Raw genomic sequence first — 13,356 nt, forward strand, 5'->3', positions numbered from 1 at the left:
TAAAAATGGTTGGCCAACTTATTCCATTTTGAGAATAAAATTTTAAAGTAAAAAAAAAAAAAAAGAACTAAATGTTTATCTTTCATTTTGAAATTTCTCATGTTATAGTGAAAGTACAGAATAGTTACCAAAGCCTCACTCCTCATGATAAGAATGGGTTTCTTTTTTTTTTTTTTTTTGATTACATTTTCACCCCAAACAAGGTACATTGCCACTTTGATGTAGGGGGGCTACTATCAGGGACACAGGCTATAGGGGTACTAGATGGGGAGTTGGGCAGCAAGATGTCGGTTCATGTTACACTTGAACTTCTGCATGTCAGTACAGTTGAAGAAGCAGGAACCTGGAAGGGAAACCCAAAGTCTAGCGGTTCTGGGGAAGAAACTACTGGAGTAGAAGGCTCTTTTACATCTAGGGATCTCTACTGTGCAGGGGTGGGATTTTGCTGCTTGTCGGGTTTGTTGGGGGTATTTACGTAGAGGGGGTACAAGTGCTTGCAGTTCGTCGGAACATTCACCGTTAAAGTACTTGTAGAACAGGCAGAGGGATGCTACATTGCGTCGATGGGACAGAAGCTGAAGCTTGGATAACAATTCAGGACCTGTCAGGTTGATGACTCTCTTTTGAACCTTGTCTAGGAGTGAGAGACTAGTAGCAGATGCACCGGCCCAAATATGACAACAATACTCCATACATGGGCGAATGGTGGCCTTATAGAGGTACAGGATACTTTCGGGCGTTAGTAGCTTTCTAGCACAGTAAAGAGAACCCAGCTTCTTCACGGCGGTCCTGGCAATACTCTCAATGTAATTGTTCCAACTCATGTTTCCTGTGAACATTAGGCCGAGGAGTTTAAAAGATGTACTTTTTTTTTAAATTTTTGTTTTACACGGTGGTCACCACTTATCAAGGCCCGAAAGCCACTCAGGGACAAGGGTTATTGCAAGTACAGTACGTTAGTGTGGAGATTTAATGAAGTGTTTACTTAAGAGGGCGGTTTATTAGGAATTTGTGAATGTTGGACTTAAAGACATCCAAATTGTAGTCAGGTGGGAAGCAGGCAAACGGAACAGAGTTCCACAGGCGTGCATTTCTGAGAAAGAAGCTTTGTTCGTGGAATATACGTTTTGATTTAGGCACAGATAAAGAGTGGGGGAAATTTTTCACAGTGGATTCAGCTAGACGAGTGTTTTTCGTGAAGGATTGGCGAGGGGGAACCAGAGATTGGAGCTCAGACGAGCACCTGCATGGAAATAACGATAAAACAAGGATAGGCTCGCAACGTCTCTTCTGTGGAAGAGAGGTTGCAGGGTAGAGAAAAGGGCATCCCCCACTAAGCCACAAAGTCTATTTTGTACTCTGTCAAGGCAGGATAAGCTGTTTTCAGCAGCTCCTGCCCAGATGTGGCAGCAATATTCCATCCTTGGACGTACTTGGCTTTTATATAGATAGAGAATTGCATCAGTAGTGAGATATCTTCTGGAGCGGTAGAAGGATCCCACCATCTTTCCAGCAACCTTGGCAACACACTTGATGCACGTGTTCCATTTCAGATCAGGAGTAAAGGACAAACCCAGAAGCTTCTCAAAACATGGGGCTTCTCCTAGACGAGAGCCATCCATTTCAATTGATGCCAGATGGGGATCAGAGCGTTGATGATGTAAAGATAGGAGTTTGGTTTTGGATGCATTGAAGGTAACCAGCCACGTCTTCCCCCACTGAACTACACGCTCGAGATCAGAGGAGAGAGAATGAGAGAGAACTTGGTCATTTACAGCCTTTGATGTGTTGCCGTAGATGGTCGTGTCATCAGCATAGATGTCAACGAATGATTTAAGTATGTGTTTAGGGAGATCATTGATGTAGATCAGGAAGAGAGTTGGGCCCAGGATGGACCCCTGAGGGTTTCCAGCATTAATACTGCAGGCCTCTGATTTTTGTCAATCGATCACTACTCTTATGAGCCTATCGGGCAGAAATGATTCAATGATTGAGAAAACATTTCCAGTTATACCGTAGCTGGAAATCTTGTGAAGTAGGCCCTTATGCCATACCTTGTCGAAGGCCTTTGATATGTCAAGAGCAATTGCCCTAGAAAGGAAGCCTTTGTCAAGAGATTCACTAATCTTGTGAGATGTAACCGTTAGCACATCTGCGGTAGATCTTGCAGAACGTAAACCATATTGTGTGTCACTAAGAAGGTTATTTCTGCTGAGGGGGTTGACTATTTCTCTATTTAATATGGATTCCAGCAACTTACTCATAACACACAGGAGACTTATTGGTCTGTACTGAGAGGGAGATGACTTATCACCTGAATTCTTAAATACAGGGCATACTGATGAGGTTTTCCAGGGAGTCGGAAAGCACTCCTCCTTTAGGCAACGCTTAAACAGTTTTGTAAATATGGGAGCAAGTTCTGGTTGAAGCTTTTTTAACACTATAATTGGGATGCCGTCAGGGTCAGTTGCTTTACAGGAATCAAGGTTCTTGATTAGCTTGGCGACCTCACGCACAGATATTTGTATGTTACCTAGCGTGTTCTGTGTCATAGGAGGAAATATGGGGAGTTGATGGCCTTCGTCGCATAGGGTAGAATTAGCTGCAAAGTTCTTTGCAAATAGTCTGGCCTTGTTTGATGCTGACGAGATGACCTCAGGTTCATTAATAATAGTTGGGATAGAACGCACGCTTCTGTTCAGGATCCTATTTGTTATTTGCCAGAACTGGTGGAAACCAAGCCGCTGATCAGCTACTTTGGATTTAACGGACTGAGCATATAGCTCTCTTACATTTTTTATTACTCTTTTACAGTGGTTGCTGCCATTCCTGTCTTATCTGAATGGGTCAGCCATTCCACATTATGGACGTTCTTTGGCCATTGCTATTTGTGGTAGAGAATGTTTCTTTTAATTATTAAAGGAAACAAGTTTAGTCTTGGCAGCATTGAATGTGACCATCCATTTTTGTTCCCATTTCACTACAGATTGGAGGTCATCCTCTAGTGTTTCTGCCATTTCTTTAGATATGTGTTCATTTGTTTTCCTGTAAAATTAGTATTCACTCTTACCTATTATTTTAATTAAAACTCAAGTTCAGGAGAGCAGTTTTTTTAAAATTTTCATGCCCATCACAGTACTGAACTACTCCAAAACGCTGATACCCTTTCCATGCTTTTAGCTGAGACAAAAAGGAAAATTTCAATGACTCATGTACCAGCCTTGCTAAACACTAGCAAGAATCAAGTGAACAGAAACGAATTCCTACTCACATCTACACATGCACTAACAAGAACAAAGTAAACCAACACACACACATACACAATGCCATGCTGCCAAATACTCACATATGTAAATTACACTCATATTGACACTATGAACATATGGACGTACATGTTTCTAAGCCATGTGACGACTAATTCAACTTTCTTCACAAAACACGTGTTTGTATAAATAACTGAAAGTAATTTTTATATTTTCACCGCTTGTATAAAAATGTTTTTGTAATAAAATTTCGTTTTTCTCAAATTTTTTATTTACAAACTCTGTTTGTGTTTTAGTCAGCACTTGCTAACTGGTGACCCCCTTTTAATCTTTTTATATTTAATTTATTTTCATTTTTTATATCTATTCTTTCATTTTTTTTCCGTTGCTAAAACAATTTTTATACCCAATTTATATTGTCAGAGTGGTTCTTGACAATACACAAAGACACTATCGTCATTCAAGATAGTCTCTACCAAGGCCAGGGACCATACCACAAAGTGACTCAGTTAACTATAATTATGTAGCACATTATTGTAGACTGAGCTAATATTCTTTCCTTTTGTTTTCCGAGGCGGTAATTAAGGTCCCTAACAATAGAAAGCAATGCTAAAAAGCATATTAATGCATAAGAGAATGTGCTTCCACCTCTCTAATAATGTAATGGAAAAAAAGAAATGTTTACAAAGAAATATTTTAAGCAAACATGAAACAATAAACAAAAATGTAAAAATGCACGTTAGTTAAAAAAAATTTTAAGTTTTCTTAAGTGCATGAGTATGACTCCTCCCCACCATTAAAAGAAATTAATGAATAAAGATTGTTTAAAAAATAAATGTGAAAAAAAGCGGGCGAGTTAACGCTGTTCAAAAAATGTGCATAAAAAAATTGGGTACTTATACAGTTTAATGACGACATTAAAAAATGGAAATATTGAAAAAAAAATTTTTTGTACGTACCTGTTATAGACTGAAGTTCTTCGAAAATAAATTTCACTTCATTTGATCAAGTAGTTTTTTTTTTTACAGCGAAAAACAATTATTTATCACGGCTACGTCAAGGTGGCCATTTTGGAAATGTTATTGCAGCGCCCAGGAATTCCCCAAGGGCAGGTAGCTTTCCCCAAGGGCCGGTAACTGCCCTACGTAGCAGAATACCTCCATTTTAGGCCAATCTAGCCCTTTTTTTTCCACCAGAATGAGAATTTTTTTTTTTTTTTGAAGACAGATGCCATTTTTGGAGTGGTTTTTTTTTTTTTTAATTTGTAACAGAAGAAAATAAAAATAAAATATTAGAAAAATTAGAAATATGCAACCGAAATTTTCGAATTAAAAAAAAAAACTTAGGGTTTGTATTACTGTATATGGATATGTTTTTAGTGTTTTTATTCAATGTAACATGTTTATTCAGCTCGAAAAGCATACAGTGTTTACCGATGTATTGGAAAATTCAAAATAGCGCCAGAGTCTCTCTTTAACACAGTAACTTCAGGAAAGACGTTATAAATAATAAACTAGACAAAGTACTGTTAGAAATTCGCTCAATATATATTACCGTGACATAAGTTGACATATATTCGGTGTTTTTTAAATAGTATTTTGTGTAGTTTATTATTTATAACACCTTTTCCCAAACTTACCATGTTAAAGAGAGTGTCGGGCACCATTTTGAATTTTCCAATACATCGGTAAACACTACTGCGCATGTTTCGAAAATAATCGCGTAAAAAATTCTTCAGTTCTTTGCATTCTTCAATTTCTTGGCATATTCAATAGTATTCTGCTTTAAAAATAAAAAATAAAAAAACGGAAAAAAATTGCAGATGTGATGTGCGCATCTCATTCTGGCGAAAAAAAAAGGCTAGATTGCGAAATCTGGCCTAAAATGGAGGTATTCTGCTAGGTACATTTCCAAAATGGGCACGTTGATGTCGTCGTGATAAATAATTGTTTTTCGCTGTAAAAAAAAAAACTACTTAATCAAATGAAGTGAAATTTTTTTTTCGAAGAACTTCAGTCTATAACAGGTACGTACAAAAAAATTTTTTTTCAATATTTCCATTTTTTAATGTCGTCATTAAACTGTATAAGTACCAAAAATTGTGGATGACCCCCCCCCCCTTCACGCACCCCAATACAGGAAAATAACCAAAAAAATGTAAACATTTTTGGCTAATTTTGGGGTAATTTTGACCCATTTTGGACTCTGAGATACCCTAAAAAGCCCTATACTTGTGGGATAGCCAATGGGAATGTTAGATTTAATGATACAAATGCATTTATAGTCAAAAAATGCACCCTGTGGCTTTCAATAAATGATTAAGTGTGTTCGGGGGGGGGCGAAATTTGAGCCATTTTCACGCGTTGATGCGGTCAAATCACGTTTGGGGCCAGTGACCCTCCAATTTTGACCCGTTTTGAAAAAAATCACTTGTTCCCATCTATTTACATATAAATGAAGGTTATAAGCCACTTTTGGCATTTATTTGAAAAATTTTGTTTCTATAGCCTACCCTTAGTTATATCTAAAACATTCATTCTTTCAACAGTAAATAAACGACGTTTATCTTATCCATCAATTGAGTTTTTGTTTCCTTAAATTCCATTCGTTTCATTATTTTCTTGTAGCGAGTTAGGGCATTTTATATCCTGGTCCGCAACAACTGTGGTCAGAAATAGACCTGGAAGTGAGGTTTGTTGATCTTGCTCATCTGGGAAACGTGTCGCAAATGTAACCGTTTGTGATAGAGAATGGAATATAGAGAAGCTGCGTTAAATTCTGAAATCGTTCTTTGGTTTTTGGTTTTTTTGGGGGGGGTCGGAACGTTTTTCAGGGTGTTCGCACGTAATCGCCTAGAAAAAAATAGAATCATATTTTTGGAGGGGTTTGGTGAGAGGTGCTCAAACCAAAAATATAAACAACCTTGCAAAGACCTCTCTGCGCCTGCGGTTATTTTAGCTTCTGATTTCAAATGACATTTCTTTACAAGACACGGAACATATATCATTAATTTTTTAAACGATCTTTACGTAACATTTTGGAATGCATTTTTTTTTTTTTTAGTAGATAATCTGCACGTGTTAAGCTTACTTTCATGTAAATTTAACAAAACACGATGTGACGTTTAAAAAAAAAAAGATCTTTTATATTTATTTTTTATTATTATTCTTTAAAATAATGGGGTGAAAGGCAACTGCAGTTTTAAAGTAAGCGATATACTTACTGCCACTTGAGCATAAGATCGACAAATCTGCGAAGACAACGATCCTACGAAAGGTGAACGGCATCTTCGGCACAGACGAAAAAGTGTACTTCGGCGAATACAAACAGCCATCTTTGAATTAACTGCGTAACTGTTTTGATTTGTTGGTGTTTACTTCCTGTCCGGTAAGGTTTGAAAACAAAACCGGACAATAAAATAAATAATGTCACGGGCTTCTTTTAATAAAAATTATGAAGGTCATGATATTGAAAGCTGAAATACTTCAATAATTGAATTCGGTAGATTAATTAAACAATTAATTAATTAAAACATTATTTAAAAATTTAAAAATGATTATATTTTTTATGAAATATTATTAATAATATTTCATAAAAAATATAATCATTTTTTTACTAAGGAGATACCTCTTATTAAGACCCGAAATCCACTCGAGGATAATAATTAATACATTAGTCAGTTGAACGGTGAAACACCCCCGTGAAGATTAGTAACGATGTTAGTGATTAGTTAGAATTTGACTATTTAAGAGAATGACTCAACAAGAATTTGTTTACATTAGACTTGAAACCAACCCCCAAATGAGTAGATCTTGGAAAGAAACTTTGCTCATAAAGGTTTTGCTTAGTTTTAGGTACATGAAGGAAAAAAAGGAAAATTATTTACAGTAGTTTTAGCTAGACGAGTTTTGTTGTGTTTTACAAGGGGAAAGCATAGATTAGGGCTCAGTTGAGCAAGTACCATTAAAATAACGATAGAGCAGAAAAAGACTAGTAACGTCTCTTCTGTGAAAAAGAAGCTTCAGACATTTAACACTAGATTTCAAAATCAGTTTTGTCTTTATTGGGGCAGGAAGGAGTTATCACTGATCCCGTGTGAGATTATAGTCAGCGCATCAGCTGTTGATTTTGAAAGACTATAATTCAATAACTTGAGTGTTATTTCTTCCGCCCGTCACACCAATAATTTCCTGGGTAAGGTTGGCACTGTTGTCCAAACTTCCAACTTCCAAAACTTCTGTATACGTAACGCACCTTCTCTCAACTCCAAATTAACTTCTGCTAATTCAACTTCTTTCTTTGAAATCCAACTTCAAAATGAACGTCCCTCTAAAAAATCAACCCTCTTTTATCTCCAACCAAGAGCATCTCATTTGCATATCAGGTGGTCACATTGCAAGCATATAAAGAGATAAGTCAGCTATTTTTGTTTCTTTCTTCTTCATTCATTTCATTCCATGACCGACCTGTTGAATTATGCACACGTGCTAGTTAGGTAAGTCGCACGTTTCCCTAAATCCATATTGCTTGTCATTTAGTAGATTATAGCAGTCGAAACTTGCTACAATCACAGGCAGGAGCTAATTCTCCCAGCTCGAGATTTAAAATCCATTTTCTCCCTGGCTTGTCCAATCACAAGCCGGCTCTCAATCATGTGACCGAGTACATAAAAGGTGAAATCACAAACCTTTCTTCCTCTTACTCCCTGGCTTCAGCCCCATGCTGAATGTGAGTAAAACAATCATAACATGGCGACCTTCTAACTCCCATTTGTTTCCATGTGCTGACCCCAAACGAACATTCTTTATCATGTTACAGAATTGCTCTTGTCGATACACCAACACACATACCCACACACCTACTACGACACTGAATACTTTTCCCTTTCTTTCTCCTTTAACCAGTCTCATTCATCCCAACGACTGCTAGTTATAAACACAGGTAAATGGACCTGAACGATTCTCTCCTTCAACAAGCCGGCAATATATTAATTCTATCTTTACACAAGAACACTTCCACCTACTAACCTGTTCTCTTCTACTAACGCTACTAACGAAGATGACAAATAAAGTTGTTTATTAAAAGTTAAAATTCTTTTCGTCGTCTTCATTTTCAACTAAAAGATTGTTTCTGCTGAGGTGATTGACAACTTCTTGATTTACCGTAGTCTCAAGAAACTTACTTATAATGCATTGATCTGTACTAAGATGCAGAAGACAAATCTCTAGTATTTTTAAAAAGTGACCAGGCTGACAAAACATTTCTCCTTTAAGTAACGATTGAACAGCTTTGTAAGAATAGGAGTTAGTTCCTGTTGCAACTTTTTAAGTGTTACAATTGGAATTTTGTCAGAACCAGTTGTTTTTCTGGCACCAAAGTTTGGCAATATTATGAACAGATACTTAGATGTCGCTCAAGGTGTTTTTAGCATAGGAGAAAAATCAGGAGTTAGGTGGCCCTAATTGCAGTTACCTTAAATATTGGTTCTGAGCAAAGTAGCCATCTTCTTTGTCACAAGAAGTAAATAAGTAATTTTTCTTTTCTCGTATTTGACTGAAAAACTATGTTAGTTCTGTATTACTATGTTGAGGAAAAGTAAATAATCATTTATTATGTAAGAATTTATTTTAAAACAATAACTATTCTCTAGAATTATGGCCTCAGTATTTATAAGAAGGATTAGAGGTGGTAAAGGATGCCATAGAGGTCACAACAAAGAATACATGAAATGAACAACGTTGGAAGTATGTAGATTCTGACTCCATATAATTAAAGACAGACGAATATTGAAGGTTGAGAACCGATTTTATTTACTACTAACAGTTTGTATTAGAAGAGGCAAAATGTTCGTAGGATGGAATGTGATTTAACGAAGAATGGATTGTCCGATGGAGATATTTGACCGTTTGTATTACGGTGAAATGTTTGTAGAATGTTTGCAGGTATGTACGATTTAACAAGGAATGAATGTTCGTAAAATGTTTGTAGGTATGTATGAATGGACAAGTAATGAATGTTCATAAACATAACTTATCTTTTGGACGATGGATGTGGTAGGGGTCGGCCGGTCATCCTGCTGTCGGTGATGCGTGTCCTGGCTTGTAACTGGAAAGCAGGTGACTTCTTTCATCAGCAGCTAGCAGCCGCCTGGCGTCTTCGTCTTCTTTTTCCTCCTCTCTTCTTTGGTTTGTATGAATTAGGCAGTGTTTAGAATTGAAGGCGTTTGGCCCATAACATGAGAGCGTAATCGGCTTCAGTTCACTGGTGCCTTATTTCTTTTTCTTCTTCATCTCTTTAGGTTGGGTGGGAGAATCTGTCCGTGCGTTCACTGATGCAGCAGGGTGAATCTCCCCTTCCCTCCTTTTGTTTCCCTCAAATCTCTCGTTTTATTGTCGCAAACTGGCTCCCAGCGACTGTGATATTTGAGGTGTTTATTTTAGGCGCGGAGCTCTGCCATTATTCGATAATTATTTTGTGGCTATCTTATTTTTTTCTTCCCAAGCAGAAGCGATGCATGGAGCCATGTGCAAAAGACGATTTTTCATTTTGTCTCTCATGGTGGATGCGTTAACATCTGGTTCGCTGCTAATTCTCATCATGTTCCCACAGAATAAAGACCATCAATGTTCACAACATTTTATGAACGATCTGGAATAGATTAAAGCTTTGAATTGAAAAAATACTTTCCAGTTTTGTTTTTTTTTTTGTTGTTTTTTGTTTTGTTTTTTAAGATTGTAGCATTACAATCTATTTGCTGGAACTAAAACTTGTGGTAGATTAAACATCGATATGCGAAGCAAGTCAAATTTTCAATCAATGGAAATATTTCCATTAGTTAAAAATTCTCTGATTTAACACTTTCATATTAAACATTGGCAGCTTTAGGAAGTAACAAAACCTGTCAAAATGAATCGGAGAAAAAAAAAAAGGATGAACAATCAGAACCATTTTTGTTTTATCATTTTTCGAATCATATTTCGGCATAAAAATCCAGCAAAATAAAAAGGAAGGAAGGAAGAGTAAGCCAAGTAAAGAAAGAAAGAAAAATGGAAGTTTATTATGCTCGTTCGTCTTGTACATCAATTTTTAATCTACTATAAACTAATCATATCATTTGAACAATATTTTGAGTGTTATTTGCACAACATTTTGAGTGTTATTTGCACAACATTTTGGTCCATGTAATCTTTGACCTTCTTCAAGTGTATTTTGTTGAACTTAGGAATCCGCATGGATTTTCAAGCAACCCTTTATTTAATCCATGGGGGTAACATGCTCTCAGTTCGTCAGTAGAAGTCCTTAGTAATTCGCTATTGTATTTTTTGGTTGCCCACACTGAGGATTGAACCTTCAACCTCCAGAGTATAACTTTTAAAACTGAATTCTATCAAGTACTTTTTCCATTGCACCACATGTGCTGACAGAATGAGGGCATGCTATCCCCGTTGATTAAATAGAGGGTTCTGTTCGAAATTACATGTAGATTTTATAGTTCAATAAAAAAAATCCCTGAGTTTAGAAGTCCGAAGAATCCAAAGAATCAATCTTTATGTTTAAAATTCAGAACGAAATGAATAATAACACTAACAAAAAATGTTATTAAATTTTAGGATGAAAGAAAATGTTATTGTTATATTTCAGAGAGGGAAGAGAAGTTTTGTCTCTTTATTTCTTATTGTTATCAATCATCCATGTGTTTCTTATTATGGGTCTATGTGTGTGTGCAGCCGTGATCGTCTGTATATGTATGTCTATGGATGTGGTTGTGTCACCTCTAATGTGTGTATATATTGCGATATATTCACCATACCTTTATCTGTTTCTTATTTGGTCTTCTCTTTGGGTATGCACTTCTTCTTCCCATCACTGGTCGATGCTGGAAAGGAACATGTGACAAAAACATAATGCCGATTTATGGCATGGATTCTTTATTTGTCTACGAGTGAACAGGGGAGAAAGCCACTGCCTTAGCAACTCAAGCTTTCTTTTTGTGTTTTCTTCGACGCATCTTCACATCTCCCTCGATACATCTGTTTCATTCAAAATCAGAAGCTAGATTGCACTTGCATGTGAGCTAAAAGGTATCTTTCCTCACTTTCTTTTTTATGCATCGTTTTTTTATCAGACTGACCTTAGCAACAGCGTTTGACATATGCCAACACTTAACCCTATGGACTCTTTTTGCACTAACCAACCTGCACAGCAAAATCACAATTTCCAATATGCCAGCGTAACCCAGGATAGATTATATAGCACTGTTACACACAACATTTAGAAATAAAGGAAACAAAACTAATTTTTCTGCAGCTGTTTGTTACATAGAAATTAATAATTTAATTTTCTTCGCTTAAAAAAATCACTTTGAAAAATAAATCCTTTAATAACATTAGTTATTTTAAAAAAAAATGTTTTAAATCTGCTGTTGGCGATATCTTCTATTCAGAACATGTAGAAAAACGAAGTAAAATGTAGTAAACAACCAAGTTCTCTCAGATTCTTTCTCCTCTGATCTTGAGCACGTGGTACAATGGGGAAAGGAGTGGCTGGTTACTTTTAATGCATCTAAAACCAAGCTTCTTTCTTTACATCATCAAGGTTCTGATCCACATCTGGCATCAATTGAAATGAATGGCTCTTGTCTTCAGGAGGCCTCAAGTTTTGACAAGCTTCTGGGCTTGACCGTTACTCTTGCTCTTAAATGGAATACGTACATCAAATCTGTTACCAAGGCCACTGGAAAAATGGTGGGCTCTTTTTATCGATCCAGTAGATATCTCACTGCTGATGCAATTCTCTATCTATATAAAAGTCAGGTACGTCCAAGGATGGAATACTGTTGCCACATCTGGGCAGGAGCTGCTAGAAAGGACTTGTCCTGCTTTGATAGAGTTCAAAATAGACTTCGTAGCCTCGTAGGAGATGTCCTTTTCTCTTCCCTGCAACCTCTATCTCACAGAAGAGATGTTGCGAGTTTGTCTCTGATGTATCGTTATTTTCATGGAAAGTGTTCGACTGAGCTTCAGTCTATGGTCCTCCCTCACCAAACTTTCACAAGAAACACTCGTCTAGCTGAAAACACTATCAATAATTTCCTCCAGTCTTTACTCGTGCCTAAACCTAAACGTAGATTCCATGAACAAAGCTTCTTTCTTAGAACTGCACGAACTTTTATCTTCATCTAATAATGGACCCTTCAAAATGTAATCAGATACTGACTTCTTTTGCCAGTTCACTGTGTACCAGCTTCAAAACCTGGTAGGTGATGCACTTTTTTCTTCCACGCAGCCTCTTTCCCACAGAAAAGATGTTGCAAGCATGTCTCTGTTCTATCATTATTTTTATGGCAAGTGCTTGTCTGAGCTCCAATTTACGGTTCCCCCTTGCCAAACTTTCACAAAAAAAAACACTCGACTAGTTACAACCACTATCAACATTCACTGACTCTCTATCTGTGTCTAAATCTAAACGCAGATTCCACGAACAAAGCTTCTTTTCTAGAACTGTCCGCCTGTGAAGCACTGTTCTATTGGACTGCTTCCCGGCTGACTTCAAATAAGTTATTGTTGAACCGTCTTCTTAAATAATCAAATTCTACCCAACTGACACCATTAACGATTACTATACTACCATCTTATATTTTTTAACCCTTATCCTTGAATGGCTTTTGGGCCTTGATAAGTAAAAAAAAAAAATTTTCATCCACTCATGGTCATATGCCCCTCGAGCTGACTTGTGGCTACACTGCTGTTTTCTCCATCTGATGCCTTTCTGAAAATAAATCTTTTCATAACATGCAAGACTGGAAATGCTTAGTCTTCTACATTTTTGATAGACTGGTTTGAAACATGTCACCAAATTCTCTTCACTAGCTGTTAAGTTTTGAGACATTGTGTTGAACAAAGATGGCGGCGTAGTTCAGATCAGTAACCAAGATGGCGGCGTAGTTCAGATCAGTAACCAAGATGGCGGCCAAGAATTAAATGCGGTCCATGACGTAGTAAATGGCGAACTGATTGAATCCAAAATTTGACAATTTTTATAATAATTTTGGGGTGTTTTCATTGGTTGTTTAGCACAGCCGTTGGTTATAAAA

At 36.8% G+C, this 13,356-nt stretch overlaps 1 protein-coding gene across 1 annotated transcript in view; it reads right to left on the minus strand.

Moving 5' to 3' along the window:
- LOC145243855 (hydroxymethylglutaryl-CoA lyase, mitochondrial-like) overlaps window positions 1-6,635 on the minus strand; it is a 93,092-nt gene extending 86,457 nt beyond the window's left edge. Inside the window, exon 1 of the mRNA XM_080106893.1 lies at window positions 6,487-6,635. Within this exon, the coding sequence (XP_079963019.1) occupies window positions 6,487-6,597 (111 nt within the window). The 5' untranslated portion in view covers window positions 6,598-6,635. The remainder of the gene's footprint in view (window positions 1-6,486) is intronic.
- Window positions 6,636-13,356: the final 6,721 nt, after the last annotated feature.

This window comes from Euprymna scolopes, chromosome 22 (assembly GCF_053919585.1).
Source record: "Euprymna scolopes isolate OS-2025 chromosome 22, ASM5391958v1, whole genome shotgun sequence".
Taxonomy (NCBI): domain Eukaryota; kingdom Metazoa; phylum Mollusca; class Cephalopoda; order Sepiida; family Sepiolidae; genus Euprymna; species Euprymna scolopes.